The following is a 14,413-nucleotide window of genomic DNA, read 5'->3' as shown; positions in this document are numbered from 1 at the left end:
GCAGCGGGAAGGGAAAAGCTATTAGACATAACCCGCCATTTCACTGTAGGGTAGCCAGGCCAGTTTTCAGCCAAGCAGTCGAGCAAATTAATTGGTCAGTCTCGAATCTGCCCCCTCCCCGTACCATCATAATGAATCACGGATCTCCCCTAAATGAAATTTTCCAGCCTTCGCTAACTGTGACTTGCTCGGAATTGCCCGTTTAACATCATGCCCAGCCACTGAGCATTACAAAAAGGTAATTAGATTAGAACAGAAAAGAGAATAAAAAGTTAACGGCCTCCGCTGAAGCTGCTCCACACAGCTATTTCGGGGGCTGCTGAGATGAAATATGAGATTGTCAGAGGCTCAGGATGAGGATGGGGCCTAGAAAGCTGCCTGGTACGAAGTCAGACCATCAATACATCTATCTCAGTACGAAGACAGGAGTGCCTGGCGTGCTCTGGTCCATGGGGTCACGAAGAGTCGGACACGACTAAACGACTAAACAACAACAACAACAATCTCAGTACACCTGTTAGGGGGAGGGCCATGTTTGGCATGCCGAAGGCATCTTCAGCTACGGTGTCTGCAGAAATCTTTTCCAGATATTTTCTTTTCCCCCCCAGTGGGAGGCAATATTTGTGGGTGGAGGGCCAAAGTAAAACACTGAAATGGTTGAGCTGGCCAGTGTCTCACACAAAATGCTGACTGTACATTTGGGCTCATATTGCCGGTTCTAAAAATGCTAGAAATCTCTTTTTTTAAGAAAAGAAAAGAATGAAAGCTGCAGAGTATGGTTCAACCAGGGGACATCAAGGAAGGCCTTTGAAGGCATCATGGTGCCTGTCAGGTACACCAGGTTGGGAACACATGAAGATGGACCAATGAGCTGGCTTGGTGTAAGGCTCCAAGACAGAGCAGGGGAAGGGGGTGGGGGGTGGGAGAGACCTTACTTTTGCTGAACTAGCTGCCATTCGCCTACTACCAGCAGGGACAGCCCAATATGTTTTGTTGCTGAGCTGTAACAGCAAATGTTGTCCCACCTGAACAGGAAGGTGGAGAAATCCCAAAGGCCCCTTTCCTTGTACTAAAAACCATTAAATAACTGAACATTGTTCTGCTTCTTACGTGGCATTAAAAACAAACAAACAGGTGTGTAGCAGGCATCTGGTTCAGAAGTCCCTTCTGTACCCTGAGAACCACCTCCACATATTCTGTAAATTATTATAGATTATTATAACCAGCCCATCAATGCTGCATCTTGAAGAACAATTCAGCCAATCAAATCCTCCTGGAACTTTGGACCCTGTGGGAACCCTGTAGTCCATCTGTTGTTAGTTATTAACATTCTCTCCAATATCCTTCCTGAGAAGAAACCCTTGGTTAAATCGGCAAGATCTTACAGCAAAAAACCAAATACAGCTCTGGACCTATAAAATATTATTCTGTGTAGTTCCAGGGGAAAACAAGAAAAGAAAAGAACCCCCGAGTATTGCTTACATCCTTCAAAAGTCGATGGACATGCTCTGTGAAGTCTGCAACATTTCTATACAAGGGAAATTAGCTCTTTAATAATATTTATAATATATTGATATGGAAGTGTGTATTATTCCAGCCCCTGGGACAGAGTGGGTGAGATTGCAAGTGAAGGTAGTGTAAATGGCAAGTGAGGGCACCGTTTTGCAAAATTGCCAAGAAATGATAAAATGGGGAAGTGGTCACTTTTCAATGCCACCAAAAATCCCTCCTCTAAACAGTCAGTTCAACTAAGCACTAACTCTATTCTTATTAAAACCTTATGCCTGAACCCTGAATTAGAGCCATGTAGAAAAGGGAATTCTCTGGAGAAATTGGAAAGACTCCTTAAATTTATTCAGGTTCTCTAGGTGGAGCTTACCAGTAGAAATAATAGTTTACATTACTTTTTTCCTTTTGCACAAGTTTCTTCTTCTTCTTCTTCTTCTTCTTCTTCTTCTTCTTCTTCTTCTTCTTCGGCTGACATTTTGCATTTTCACCGATGCACCGGACCAAGCATAATTCCAAGCAAACCTATTGAGGTTTCAGTGTGAGCTGAAAGGCAACCATTAGCTTTTCATTAGAAATGCTAGCAACCCTGCCAAAAAATGCAACCATTTGAACTATCAGCATGAAGCAGGAAGCACATCAAAGGAAAGGAAAGATGTTCCCAGCCTTTGATTCCCCCCTCCCAATTCTCCTTCCCCAGCTGATGACAGCACCGTTCCTGCTCTGAAATAAGTCCCAGAGCAACTTTCCTCCCCCACCTTACCAGCCGTTTTCTCTGCCTTGGGTGTTTTAATTTTCACCCGGAAAGATGGGCTGTAAGTGCCCCCAAGAAATAAGAAGAAGAAATGCAACAAGACCTCATTTCACTTTCTAAGGAAACAGAGAGAGATGCTTATGGGAGGAGGTGCTCCCTGAGAACCGTAATTTGGATGAGAAGAGGTGATAAAAAAAAAATCCTCAAGAAGCATAAAAGAGCCCACATAAGTCCTTTGGGCCTCCAGTTGTGAATATCTGCTTGGCTGCCATCCCAGGGACTCTTGCTCCTCTTCCTTTGACTAAGAAGGCACCAAATTGAAGTCACAGAAGATTCCACATCAAGGAGTGACCTAGTTTGCAAATTGAGGCCATGGAGAAAAGCTGTTAAGAGCGTAATAAATATACAGGTTGCTACTGACACGTCTCTGTCTCTGTAGCTTCATTCTGCAGCGCTTATTAGTGTCTGCACAGTGCTGAGAAACCAGATCTGGTGGTTCAGCTAAGATCAAATTGTTACGTGTGTGTGTGTGTGTGTGTGTGCAGGACAGCTTGTGGTATAGGGGATGTTCCAAGGGGGTTCCAATTTGGCATTGCACAGTGATATAAGCCGCAGCATCAGGCTGGGTTACTGTTACTGTGCAAGCTGGAGGTACCTGGTGTCCTGGCCTGATTCTGCCTGATGCCAACAAAAGCTTTTTTAGTATTAGTCCACGTAAAGTAGCTCATCTCGTCTTGGGGGGCAGTCAGAGAACTGTGTTGCGCTGGTGGTGGGGCTGGAGATTAAGTATCAGGAAGAAGCCTGTTAATTAAGATTTCAGATCACAGCATGATTTGGGGAACTGGAAAGTCAACGTGAGGTAGGAGAGGACTCCATATTGGAGCAGGGGTTGCTTGTCTTCCACTGTCCCAAAGGATTGAACCAATGGATTCAAATGATAAGAAAGGAGATTCCAGATAAACATTTGTTGTTATTGTTGTTTAGTTGTTTAGTCGGGTCCGACTCTTCGTGACCCCATGGACCAGAGCACACCAGGCACTCCTGTCTTCCACTGCCTCCTGCAGCTTGGTCAAACTCATGTTCTTAGCATTGAGAACACTGTCCAACCATCTCGTCCTCTGTTGTCCCCTTCTCCTTGTGCCCTCAATCTTTCCCGGCATCAGGGTCTTTTCCAAGGAGGCTTCTCTTCTCATGAGGTGGCCAAAGTATTGGAGCCTCAGCTTCAGGATCTGTCCTTCCAGTGAGCACTCAGGGCCGATTTCCTGATAGGTTTGATCTTCTTGCAGTCCATGGGACCCTCAAGAGTCTCCTCCAGCATTAAACATTAGGAAGAACTTCTGAGGTAAGAGCTGTTCGACAGTGGAACAGATTCCCTCAGAAGTTGATTGACTCTCCTTCATTAGAAGCTTTTCAACAGAGTGTGGATGGCCACCAGTCAGAAATTCTTTAGTTGTGATTCCTGCGTTTCAGGGGGTTGAACTGGAGGATCCTTGGGGATCCCTTCCAATGCTACAATTCTATGGTTCTATAATTCCTTCAGACACCCCCCTCCCAACTTGGAGCTTTTCAGTTGTTTTCAATGTTGGGGAGCATTTTTTTCCTCAACTTGCTGGTAGCAGTGTCCATCCCAGTGGTTTGTGGTTCCCATTTGTACTTAGAATTTTCATCTTGATGATGTAGCTTTATTCTGAAGGGAATGGGGATAGGATGGAACCCATCAGATCCCGAGAGATGAACTGGCATGGAGGTGGGAATAAGAGGCGAGCCTGGAGACAATCTGTGGGACCTTTCACCCATCCAACCCATCTCCATGATTTTAAGCTACAAGTCTACTATAGTGTCTTTTTTGGTTATAAATGAAATATGCTTCAATCAGCTAGCCTTTGCTTCCCCGCCCCCCACAAGGTTCCAGACTACAACTCCTGTCAACCAAGGGGTTGTAGCACAGAAGATCTGGAGGCCACCAGACTGGCAAAGGCTGAGATGGAGAAATGTACAATTTTGCTTCATCCACTTCTCTCTGAATCATTTTAGCTCCAGGGTCTGGCTTCCTGTTGTATGTTTGCTTTATGGTTGGTAACCTGGCAAGGTCATTGCTCCCTGGTTTGTTTATTTAATTGTTGCATTTCTATCCCTCCCCCCTCCCCAAGGAGCTCAATGTGATGGATACATGGTCCTCCCCCTCCTCATTCATTTCCCACAACCCTATGAGGTAGGTTAGGATGAGAGGTTCGGGACCTTGATCTCCCGAGTCCAACACCTTAACCACTACACCCCATTGGCTCTCAATAAAGGCCACGAAGCAGGTTGTGAGAAAAGGACCTCCAGCACAACCATGAACAGAGCTCTTTCTAAACCTCCCCCTCAAAAAAGAGATATGAATGGCAGTGTTGAGAGAGGGGTGTGCCCCTTTTGAGTCTAGCCTGCTAGCCATTGCACAAACAGCAATTAACTTTAAATGTAATTAAAGTTTAGCTGCAATACATGGTACTTATCTCCTGCATGTCGGCTAATCCTCAATAGATGTAACTCTAATGATGATTTACGGTTTTGCTAACGCGTCCCTTAATCTAAATTAAATGTGTAGTGATACTAGAGACCTCTCCTCTCTCTCACCCGCACCCAGATTGCACACTTGTGGGCTAAGTGGTCAGGAGGAGGAGAGGTGAACACCTCAGAACAGGATCGGGGCCATGTGCTGCTGCTTCCCTTCCTCTGGCGAGGAGGTCGCATTCATGAGGGCTGGTTCATGCTTTGGACATTTTGAATCAAAGGATGCTTACTGGGGCATTACAAGAGGCCACTGCAGACAGGAATGCCCAGGACTTTTTGCTGCTGGAAGCAAAAGAGAAAACGCTGCCCTTGTTTCTGCAACCACCACTATGTGCCCTCTGCTGCCATGCATCCCCTGCCACCTGGTGCTGCATGGATGTTCAGTGGAGGAAGTGGCAGTGGCTGTCAAGCATAGGAGGCAGTGAGCGATGCTCTCCTTGGAGGCTGGATCTCCTGTCCCTCCCAGCTGTCTGGAGGGGCCACTGCCTCAACTTGCCTCATGGGTGGGCCAGCCCTGACCGCAAATACAGCACTACAAGCTGAGCTTTCAGAGCAGCTTCATCATTGTAGTTTTCAGCTGAGTCAAATCATAGCATAATGTCAATAAGTTGCATCAATAAGAACATAAGCAGTTAGTCTTGCTGGATCAGACCAAAGGCCCATCTGTTGGAAGATTCAGGACACGTCAAATAAAGTCCTCAAAGGAAAGCAGGGCCCAACCTGGTGATAACAGAGTAATGGTGGAGTGGACCACCTTGAAAGATGGTGGAATCTCCTTCACTGGAGGTTTTTAAGCAGAGGTTGGATGGCCATGTGTCAGGGATTCTTTAGCCGTGGTTCCTGTATTGCAGAGGGTTGGACTAGTTCCTTGAGACCCCTTACGATTCTGCAATCCTATGGTTCTATGATTCTTCATGCAGCACGTAGTTAAACCATGGCACTTGCTCCCACGGGAGGCAGTAATGGCTTTAAAAGAGGATTTGACAAATCCATGCAGGGTACGGCTATTGGTGGCTACTAGCAAAGATGGCTTTTTTTCCATGTTCAGAGGAAGTCATGCATCTGAATGTGAGTTGCAGGAAACCACTGTAGGGGAGAAGGCTACAATTCAAAGTGCTGGTGCTGACCTTTAAAGCCCTAAACGGCCTTGGCTCAGTATACCTGAAGGAGCGTCTCCACTCCCATTGTTCACTGAGGTCCAGTTCCAAGGGCCTTCTGGTGGTTCCCTCACTGTGAGAAGTGAGGTTACAGGGAACCAGGCAGAGGGCCTTCTCGGTGGTGGCGCCCGCCCTGTGGAACGCCCTCCCATCAGATGTCAAGGAAATAAACAACTATCTGACTTTTAGAAGACATCTGAAGGCAGTCCTGTTTAGGGAAGTTTTTAATATTTGATGTTTTGTTTTGTATTTAATCTGTTGGGTGCCACCCCAAGTGGCTGGTGAAACCCAGCTGGATGGGCAGGGTAATAATAATAATAATAATAATAATAATAATAATAATAATAATAATTCTCAGATCCTGTTTTCAGACTTCCCATTGGTGCATCTGACTGGCCACTGTGAGAACATGATGCTGGACTGGATGGGTCATTAGCCTGATCCAGCAGGCTCTTCTTTATTATCTAGTTCAGCCTCCTGTTCTCCCAGCAACAGACCTGATGCCTCAATGGGGAAATCCCCTGTCTTTCTTAATTCTGCATCACTGCAAGGTGGCAGCATTTGTTATTCCCCTCCTGCCCCCGCTTCCCTATTTATAAAATGTTCACAGTGCTTCCCCTTCTCTCTCTCCTTTCCCCATCAAAACCACAGTGCAAATGAGCAGGGATGTCATATTTTAAATGTTGCCCTCCTTGCTTCTTTGAACCCCTAGAACCGCCAAGATGCATTTTATGCCTCAACCCCTTCAGTGAGTATAGCTTCTGTGTTTCCTATCCATCATAATGCTGCACACATTCCAATCCCCAAGTGGAAAGAGGTTCCAGAAATGCCAGCCCTTTCCCCAGGGTTTGGTTTTCTTGGAATGAAAGTCAGAGGAGGCTGTAATGATATATATGTGTGCGGTTTTACTTACTCATGTATGCAACCTGTATACATGTATACAACCTGAGCATCTCCAGATAATGTGGCATCCAGCCGGGTGAGATAGGAAAAGGCTCACTCATGTGTCTCTATGGCAACCTCTTTGGACATGTACGTGGCAGGACTTAACTAGCCGGCCAAGTTATTACCACAACAAAGGTACTGGTTGGGTTGGTTCAGCAGGTTTCTCCTACCAGATACTAAGCCTCACATATGCAGGATTACATATTTGGAAGGGATCCATAGGTATTTTCCAGGCTAATGCCTCAACTCTAACCAAAGCAATAATTAAACCAGTGGCACCAAGATGTTCAAGAGCTATGGAAATGAAGCCTTTTGGGGAATGGCTGAGGGAGTTGAGTATGTTTAGGCTGGGGAAGAGAAGATGTGATGCCCATCTTCAAATATCTATAAGGCTGCCGCATGGAAGATGGAACAAGTTTGCTTTCTGCTGCTGCTGAGGGTAGGTCCCGAACCAATGGATTCAAATTGCAAGGAAAGAGATTCCAACTAAACATTAGGAAGAACTTTTTGATGGTAAGAGCAGTTTCACAGAATAGACTACCTTGGATGGTGGTGGACTGTCCTTCATTGGAGGTTTCTAAACAGAGGATGGTTGGCCACCTGCCAAGGATTCCTGCATTGCAGGGCGTTGGGCTAGATGATCCTTGAGGTCCCTTCCAATCCTACAATTCGATGATTCTATGATCTGTTTGGGAATCTGTCTTCCAAAATGTTGCTAGACCCCATCTTGTTCTTGGGGTGCTCTAGATCTGTTTGAAGAATTTACCAGGGTATGGGGTTTGGAGCTTACCTTAGCTTTCCAAGGTGGCTGAAGGTGGTATGTGGGGGTTCCCCTCCATCCCGCAGTCAACATTTCTCCAGCACTCTGCAGCTTCCCCGACTGCCCACACTTCCTGATCTGAAAAAAAAAAAGCCCAGCCGGAGGAGTGACCTCATGATGTCTTCCCCTAGGCTGAGCATGGGAAACCAGGGAGGGTGCAAATTGCAGAGCGCTGATGAGATGGTTTGTGGAGCAAATGGAAGGACCTTCACAAAACACCCCTCGACCACCTCAAAAATAAGGTAAGTAACAAAAAACCCAGCACCTCATTCATGAGAATGTCATTGAAATGTTCCACCTGCTTATAGAATGCAATTCTATTCATTAAAATCAGGCAGGCACCTTCAGCGTACTTTTTTCAGCACCTACTCAAAACATTTTTTAGGCAAGCCCACTCAGATACGTAGAATGTTGACATATTCTTTCAATCTATTTTAGTTAATTTTAATTAGTATTTTGACATGTTTTAAATTTAACAGTTTTTATTGATAATTTCATTGCTTTATTCTGTTTGCAAACAGCTTTGAGGTTTGGTTTGGTTTTTCATTGCAATCAAGTGCTGTATTTTTGTTTTAAGTTCTTTTCTCATTAATTGATGACCAATAGTCAAAAATGCAGGAGATGTTTCAATGCGGCACTAAAATTAGATAGCTTTTACAATATCACTTGTTGGTAGCCTGAGATGAAAAGGAACTTTCCCAGGTGACTAGATAATAAGAAATGATATATTGCTTGATTGCCTAACCCCAACATCAGCCAACCTAGCCCCCTCTCCTCACCTCTGATACCATCAGATATCCACACAAGCCCATCAAGTCTGAACTAGATATTAGGGCATAAAATCCAGTGGGTGGAGGTTCTAATTACAATGTTGGTTTCTTGATTTTGTCGAGGAAATTGACTAGGCAAGCTGGCTTGTAAGTCTGTAGGGTTGAATGCATGCATGCCGCAACTGAACATTATTCCTCATGCACACTTGGATGTCTAGCTGTGTTGGAGGTGGGGTACTAGCACAGGGTTGGTGGGGAGGGAAAGTGTGGTCTCACATCCCACGGCTTGTAGGAGAGCGATTGAGGAACTTGTAGTCTCATCTGGTCTAGGGAAGCTCTTTTATGTATCGGAAGAGAATTGGTTTTGGGATTGTCTTTGTATGTAGTTGTTATTCAGTTTTTGTTTTTTGATAGGCCATAACTGGTTAACTTAAGTGAGTGTGGGCTGGTGACATTGCTCCCTAATACCTACCAGGAGCGTCTCCACCCCCATCATTCAACCTGGACACTGAGGTCCAGCGCCGAGGGCCTTCTGGTGGTTCCCTCACTGCGAGAAGCGAAGTTACAGGGAACCAGGCAGAGGGCTTTCTCGGAAGTGGTGCCCACCCTGTGGAACGCCCTCCCATCAGATGTCAAAGAAATAAACAACTATCTGATGTTTAGAAGACATCTGAAGCCCTGTTTAAGGGAGTTTTTAATGACTGATGTTTTTAATGTATTTTTAATCTTTTGTTGGAAGCCACCCAGAGTGGCTGGGAAAACCCAGCCAGATGGGCGGGGTATAAATAATAATAAATAATAATAATAATTATTATTATTATTATTATTATTATTATTATTATGCCAAGCTGTGCCCTGAGATCTGCTGGGGTGACCCTGCTTGGAGTTCCACTGATGGGTATCACTGTGATGTTCTGGTGTTTATGTAAACAATATTGTGTGTATATCTTCCTATATACATAAAAATGCAAGGCTGTCATCACACAGCCCCCACTGGAGGATTAGTAGTGCCACATCACAATCCTAGATTTGCATGTGGAAATGGGGTTAGGAAGGTGAAAAGGAAGCTTATTAGTTGCCTGGGGTGGCAAGTGGAAGCTCTAGGGGTTAATTCAGGAGAAATGGGGGGGAAGGTTGGTGAACACAGCAAGTAGGAGAACAGCTCCTGGTGTAATTAAAGTACCATAAATGTGATTTAAAGTATCTGTTAGGTTGCAAGGGGGAGAAAGAGCGTGCATGTTATATTGGAAGTGAATGGTGATTGAATGAGAGTTTGAAAGTGAGTTTGAATGCTGGTGGGAGACAGTTTAGGGAGTCAGTTTACTTTAGGAGTGAGTGGTAGCTGGAGTGGGAGTTAGAGCTGGAGATGGAGAGAGAGTTTGGATGGCAAGAGGTTTGTTTTCAATAGAATCGGGTCTGCATTTTTATTAGCCACATGAGACAAAGTAACAGATAGGATAACTCAAAACGTAAATCATATGCTTCTGTCCAGTATGTCAGGGTTTCCCAAACTTGGCTCTCTAGCTGCTTTTGGACTACAGTTCCCATAATCCCTGGCCACTGGTCCTGCTAGCTAGGGATGATGGGAGTTGTAGTCCAAAATCAGCTAGAGTCCCAAATTTGGGAAACCCTGCAGTATGTGATCATAGAGACCTATATTTATTATTTCTGCCCTGATAGATCATTGCCTTACACCACATGCCCCTTGAATGGCTACATTAGATGTGGGAAATATTCAGGTACAGTGTTACCTCAGGTTAAGAACTTAATTCATTCTGGAGGTCCGTTCTTAACCTAAAACTGTTCTTAACCTGAAGCACCACTTTAGCTAATGGGGCCTCCTGCTGCTGCTGCACCACCGCTGCACTATTTCTGTTCTCATCCTGAAGCAAAGTTCTTAACCCGATGTACTAGTTCTCGGTTAGCTGAGTCTGTAACCTGAAGCGTCTGTAACCTGAGGTACCACTGTATATAGTATCTCGGGGGGGGGGGAAGGAACAAAGGGAATGTTAGATGTACCCCACAGAAACCCAGCTCAGGGCGGTCACCTTACAAAGAGAGAAGGTGATACAGGGGAGTTGTGTGTCTGTGTGTCTGTGTCTGAGGGTGCGTGGGGGCACGGCAGTCACCATGGCGACAGGTATTGTGGAGCGACTTCCCTGTGAAGAAAGGCTGCAGCATTTTGAGGCTTCTTAATTCGGAGAAAAGACGAGTAAGAGGTGACACAATGGAAGATTATAAAATTATGCAAGGCATGGAGAAAGTGGGGCGCGGCACAAATTTGTCCCTCTAACATAGCATTATAACTCATGACATCCAAAGAAGTTGAATGTGGGAAGATGCAGGACTGAGAAAAGAAAGTCCTTCTCCTCACAGCACATAGATAAACTGTGGAACTAACCTCCTGCTGGAGGCAATGATGGCCAGCAACTCAGATGGCTCTAAATGAGGATTAGATAAACTCCTGAAGAGGAGAAGGCTATGAAAGGCAACTAGCCAGGGGTGCCAACTTGAATAAAATATTGGGGAAGGGGCAGGTAAGCCCCACCCCGCATAATCGATCACATGATGCAGCCCATCAACTTTGGGGAGGCCTGGCCCTCTCAAATATTTTATTTGTGGGGGGAAAGGGAACTCTGCCCCCAGGAATTGGCTCTTGTGCTACTAGCTATGATGGCTATGTTCTGCCTCCACTGTCCAAAACAGCAATGCTTCTGAATACAGTGGTACCTCGGGTTAAGTACTTAATTCGTTCCGGAGGTCCGTACTTAACCTGAAACTGTTCTTAAACTGAAGCACCACTTTAGCTAATGGGGCCTCCTGCTGCCGCTGCGCCGCCGGAGCACGATTTCTGTTCTCAACCTGAAGCAAAGTTCTTAACCTGAAGCACTATTTCTAGGTGTTAGCGGAGTCTGTAACCTGAAGAGTATGTAATCTGAAGCATATGTAACCTGAGGTACCACTCTACCCATTTCTGGGAGCCACAGGAAGGGAGAGAGAAGTGCTCTTGTCCTCAGCTCTTACCTGAGGGTTTCCCAGAGGAGGCATCTTGTTGGCCACTGTGAAAACATGAAGCTGGAGTAGATGGGATAGTGGCCTGATCCAGGAGGCCCTCATGTTTTCAATGAGGGACTTCAAATGAGTTCTTATGTTTTAAATGAGGGTCTTCTTGGTGGCAGTGCACCAATTGTGGAACTCCCTCCCACAGTGACAGTTTTTCATTGTCAGTCAAAGATGTGTTTGCTTGTCCAGGCTTTCAAGATCTGTGTGAAGGGTCCCAAACAGTTCAATATTTCCATATGGTGCTATAGGGGTTTTTTTTTTTTTTTTTTTTTTGCATGCTGTGAGTCTCCCTGGGCTCCTGTGGCAGAAAGGGGTGATACAGAACCAACACAACCACAACCATAATTTGAAAAGTATTTCTTCAAGCTTCTGTACATATTGTTACCTACCTTAACCAGGCTAGAAAAATTATTATTTTCATTGGGTGTGATCTAATGTCAAGTCATGCTCAGATTTAAACCCCATGGAATCAATTAATTTATGTAGCTTTGGTTCCAACGGATCTGATTTCAGCATGTCTTGGTTAGACTCTCTCTCGTGTTCTGTTTTTATTTAAAGAGGAAATAAAATTACATTTTACATTGGATGGTTGTATATTTGGTCTGCGGAGGGTCCTTATGTGCATGGCTACTGTTTTATTTGAGTTTTTGTTGATTTTCTCTAAATTTGGTCAATTTAATTAAAGGCGAAAATAAGCTGTAAGGAAGGTGATAGCCACTGAAAATTAATGCATGGCTAATACTAAAAAAATAAAAAACCCAAAAAAACTGTAGATCATTGTGGGATGCTGCTAATTTTAATATTTTCTTTTTGTCCTTAACAGGATTCCATTGGTGAACCTGTAAAAAAAAAAAAAAAGGAATGGGTTACCTATACCTACCATTTGTGTTTACTGATGGAAGACTCAAAGAACAGCCAAATATATTTTTATATAATAAAAAAGGGATTTGACCCTACGAGTGATTGAATTTTCGAGGAGTGCATTATTTTTCATGGGAGAAGATGGTCGTGGGTGGGGTCTGGGGTGGGGAGAGAATAAACTTGCAAGCAAAGATGGAAGAAAGAAGATGGAAGCCAGCCAAACAGAGTCATGGCTTCAGTCTGGGACATGTGTGGACTGTGACTCTATTTTTGAACCTGTGCCAATAATACCATAATGTGCCATGATTCGCCTGGGGGAAACGTCTTCAGAAGGTGACGCAGGGCGGAATACATGTCAAAAAGAAAAAAAATATATAGTGAAAGCAAGGGTGAGGAATATCTCTTCTAATAAAGTCAGTATTTCTGGTTACTATACATATAATATATATATATATATATAAACACAAACACTTTTTGTACTGTAGCAAATTTTTGGAAAAAAAATCTTAAATGTTCTGGGTTGTTGTTTTTTTCTAAAAAAATAATTAATACCATCAAAGAAATGGGTGTTGTGGGTTATAAATATGATTCCGTTTGACACGCTTAGTATATATGAACTTAAATAAATGGATGTTTTCTACTTCAGAAATTTAGTTTTCACAAACATACATGCTGACACCTGCATTTCAAAGCCCATTTCTACAAGAGAACTAATTTAACAACAACAACAACAACAATCCCGGGGTTGGGAAAAGGCAATTGAGCGTTCTCTGAATAATCCATGTTGATTACAGCTCTTAGAATTTAACAAAAGAATTTAACAAAAGTGGATCCCGTGTGAACACAGAGTGTTTCAGTGTGCAGAAGGAACCAATTCAGGCTATGACATTTCTCCATGCCTATAGGTTTCAGGATGCAATGCTAAAAATTCTTAACAGGGAGTAAGTCACATTGATTTTAAAGAGATGTACTTTTGAGTAGACATGGTTAAGGTTGTCAGACTGTGTTCCCTGGGGTTCCTTTAATCTTATTGAGGATCCCTTGATGAGAAGGTCAGCAATGGTGGCGCCACATTCTTGAAAGACAGAAATCTTCCCCTGCAATGCACATCCACAGGAGAGCGTGGGGGCCATGTTCAGAAACAGCCCCTCAAGTTCACTCAAGGCAATGACAATGGCCAATAGATCTGATGTGTGAAGTTCTGGTGGTCATCTTTGCATTTGCTTCAGAACCTTCTGTCAACACACAAGAGATCCATGGCAGATGAGCCAGTGTGGGAAAAGATGCTTGAAAACTACATTACTATCTGCACATTCAGAACTTCATGGAGAAAGGCTAGTGTATGCCAGGTGACCAAAAGCAAAGGAAAATAAGCCAATGTGTTGTATGGGGGAGGAGGGGCTTTGAAAGGTGTTTGGGAACATCAACTGGACCAGAACATGATGAGTGCTTACCTCACCAGTTTGCTGGTTTTTGTTTCTGAGGACAATTCAAAGTCCTTGTATTGACTTCCAAAGCCTCTAGTTGTTTTTGGTGGGCTGGGATAGGTGAAGGTCTTCTCCTTCCACTTGAACCTGCCTATCAGCTCAAATAATCAAATAAGGATCTCCTTGTCCTACAGAGGTTAAGTAGCTCACTTACCTGAGAGAGAGTCTTCTTGTGTGGTGGCTCTGTGATTGTGGAATACGCTTCCTAGGCAAGTTATCACTTGGAGCCATCATCCCTCTCTCTTAGGCACCAGATAGGGTCCACCTTGTGTCCTCCCCTGTGTTTTTAACACTGTGTTATTTCTTTTCTCCTTTTAAAAAAAAACTCCTGCTGAAACTGTTTTATTGGGCTGCTGTTACTGGGTTTCTTTCTTTTTTTATTAAAAAATGTTTCTAAGATAGTTTATTATTGATTGTATTGTTGATTTTAATTTTTGTAAGCTGCCTTGAGCAGCTTTGGAGAAAGGTGGGAACCACTTTTCCATAAGTAATAAACA

At 44.0% G+C, this 14,413-nt stretch overlaps 1 protein-coding gene across 5 annotated transcripts in view; it reads left to right on the top strand.

The window, feature by feature from the left end:
- The window catches only part of AJAP1 (adherens junctions associated protein 1), a 118,673-nt gene extending 105,784 nt beyond the window's left edge, over positions 1-12,889 (top strand). For 2 of the 5 annotated variants that reach the window (XM_083452226.1, XM_083452227.1), the window contains exons 5-6: positions 7,867-7,977; positions 12,392-12,889. In XM_083452226.1, the coding sequence (XP_083308352.1) occupies positions 7,867-7,977; positions 12,392-12,413 (133 nt within the window). In that variant the 3' untranslated portion in view covers positions 12,414-12,889. Of the gene's footprint in view, positions 1-7,866; positions 7,978-12,391 lie in introns of those variants that run through there. The other 3 variants (XM_083452230.1, XM_083452228.1, XM_083452229.1) reach the window with 2 other exon arrangements.
- The last annotated feature ends 1,524 nt before the right edge of the window (positions 12,890-14,413 follow it).

This window comes from Podarcis tiliguerta (assembly GCF_965153285.1).
Source record: "Podarcis tiliguerta genome assembly, chromosome: 8".
NCBI classification, from domain to species: Eukaryota; Metazoa; Chordata; class Lepidosauria; order Squamata; family Lacertidae; genus Podarcis; species Podarcis tiliguerta.
This window is presented reverse-complemented; position numbering and strand designations above follow the sequence as displayed.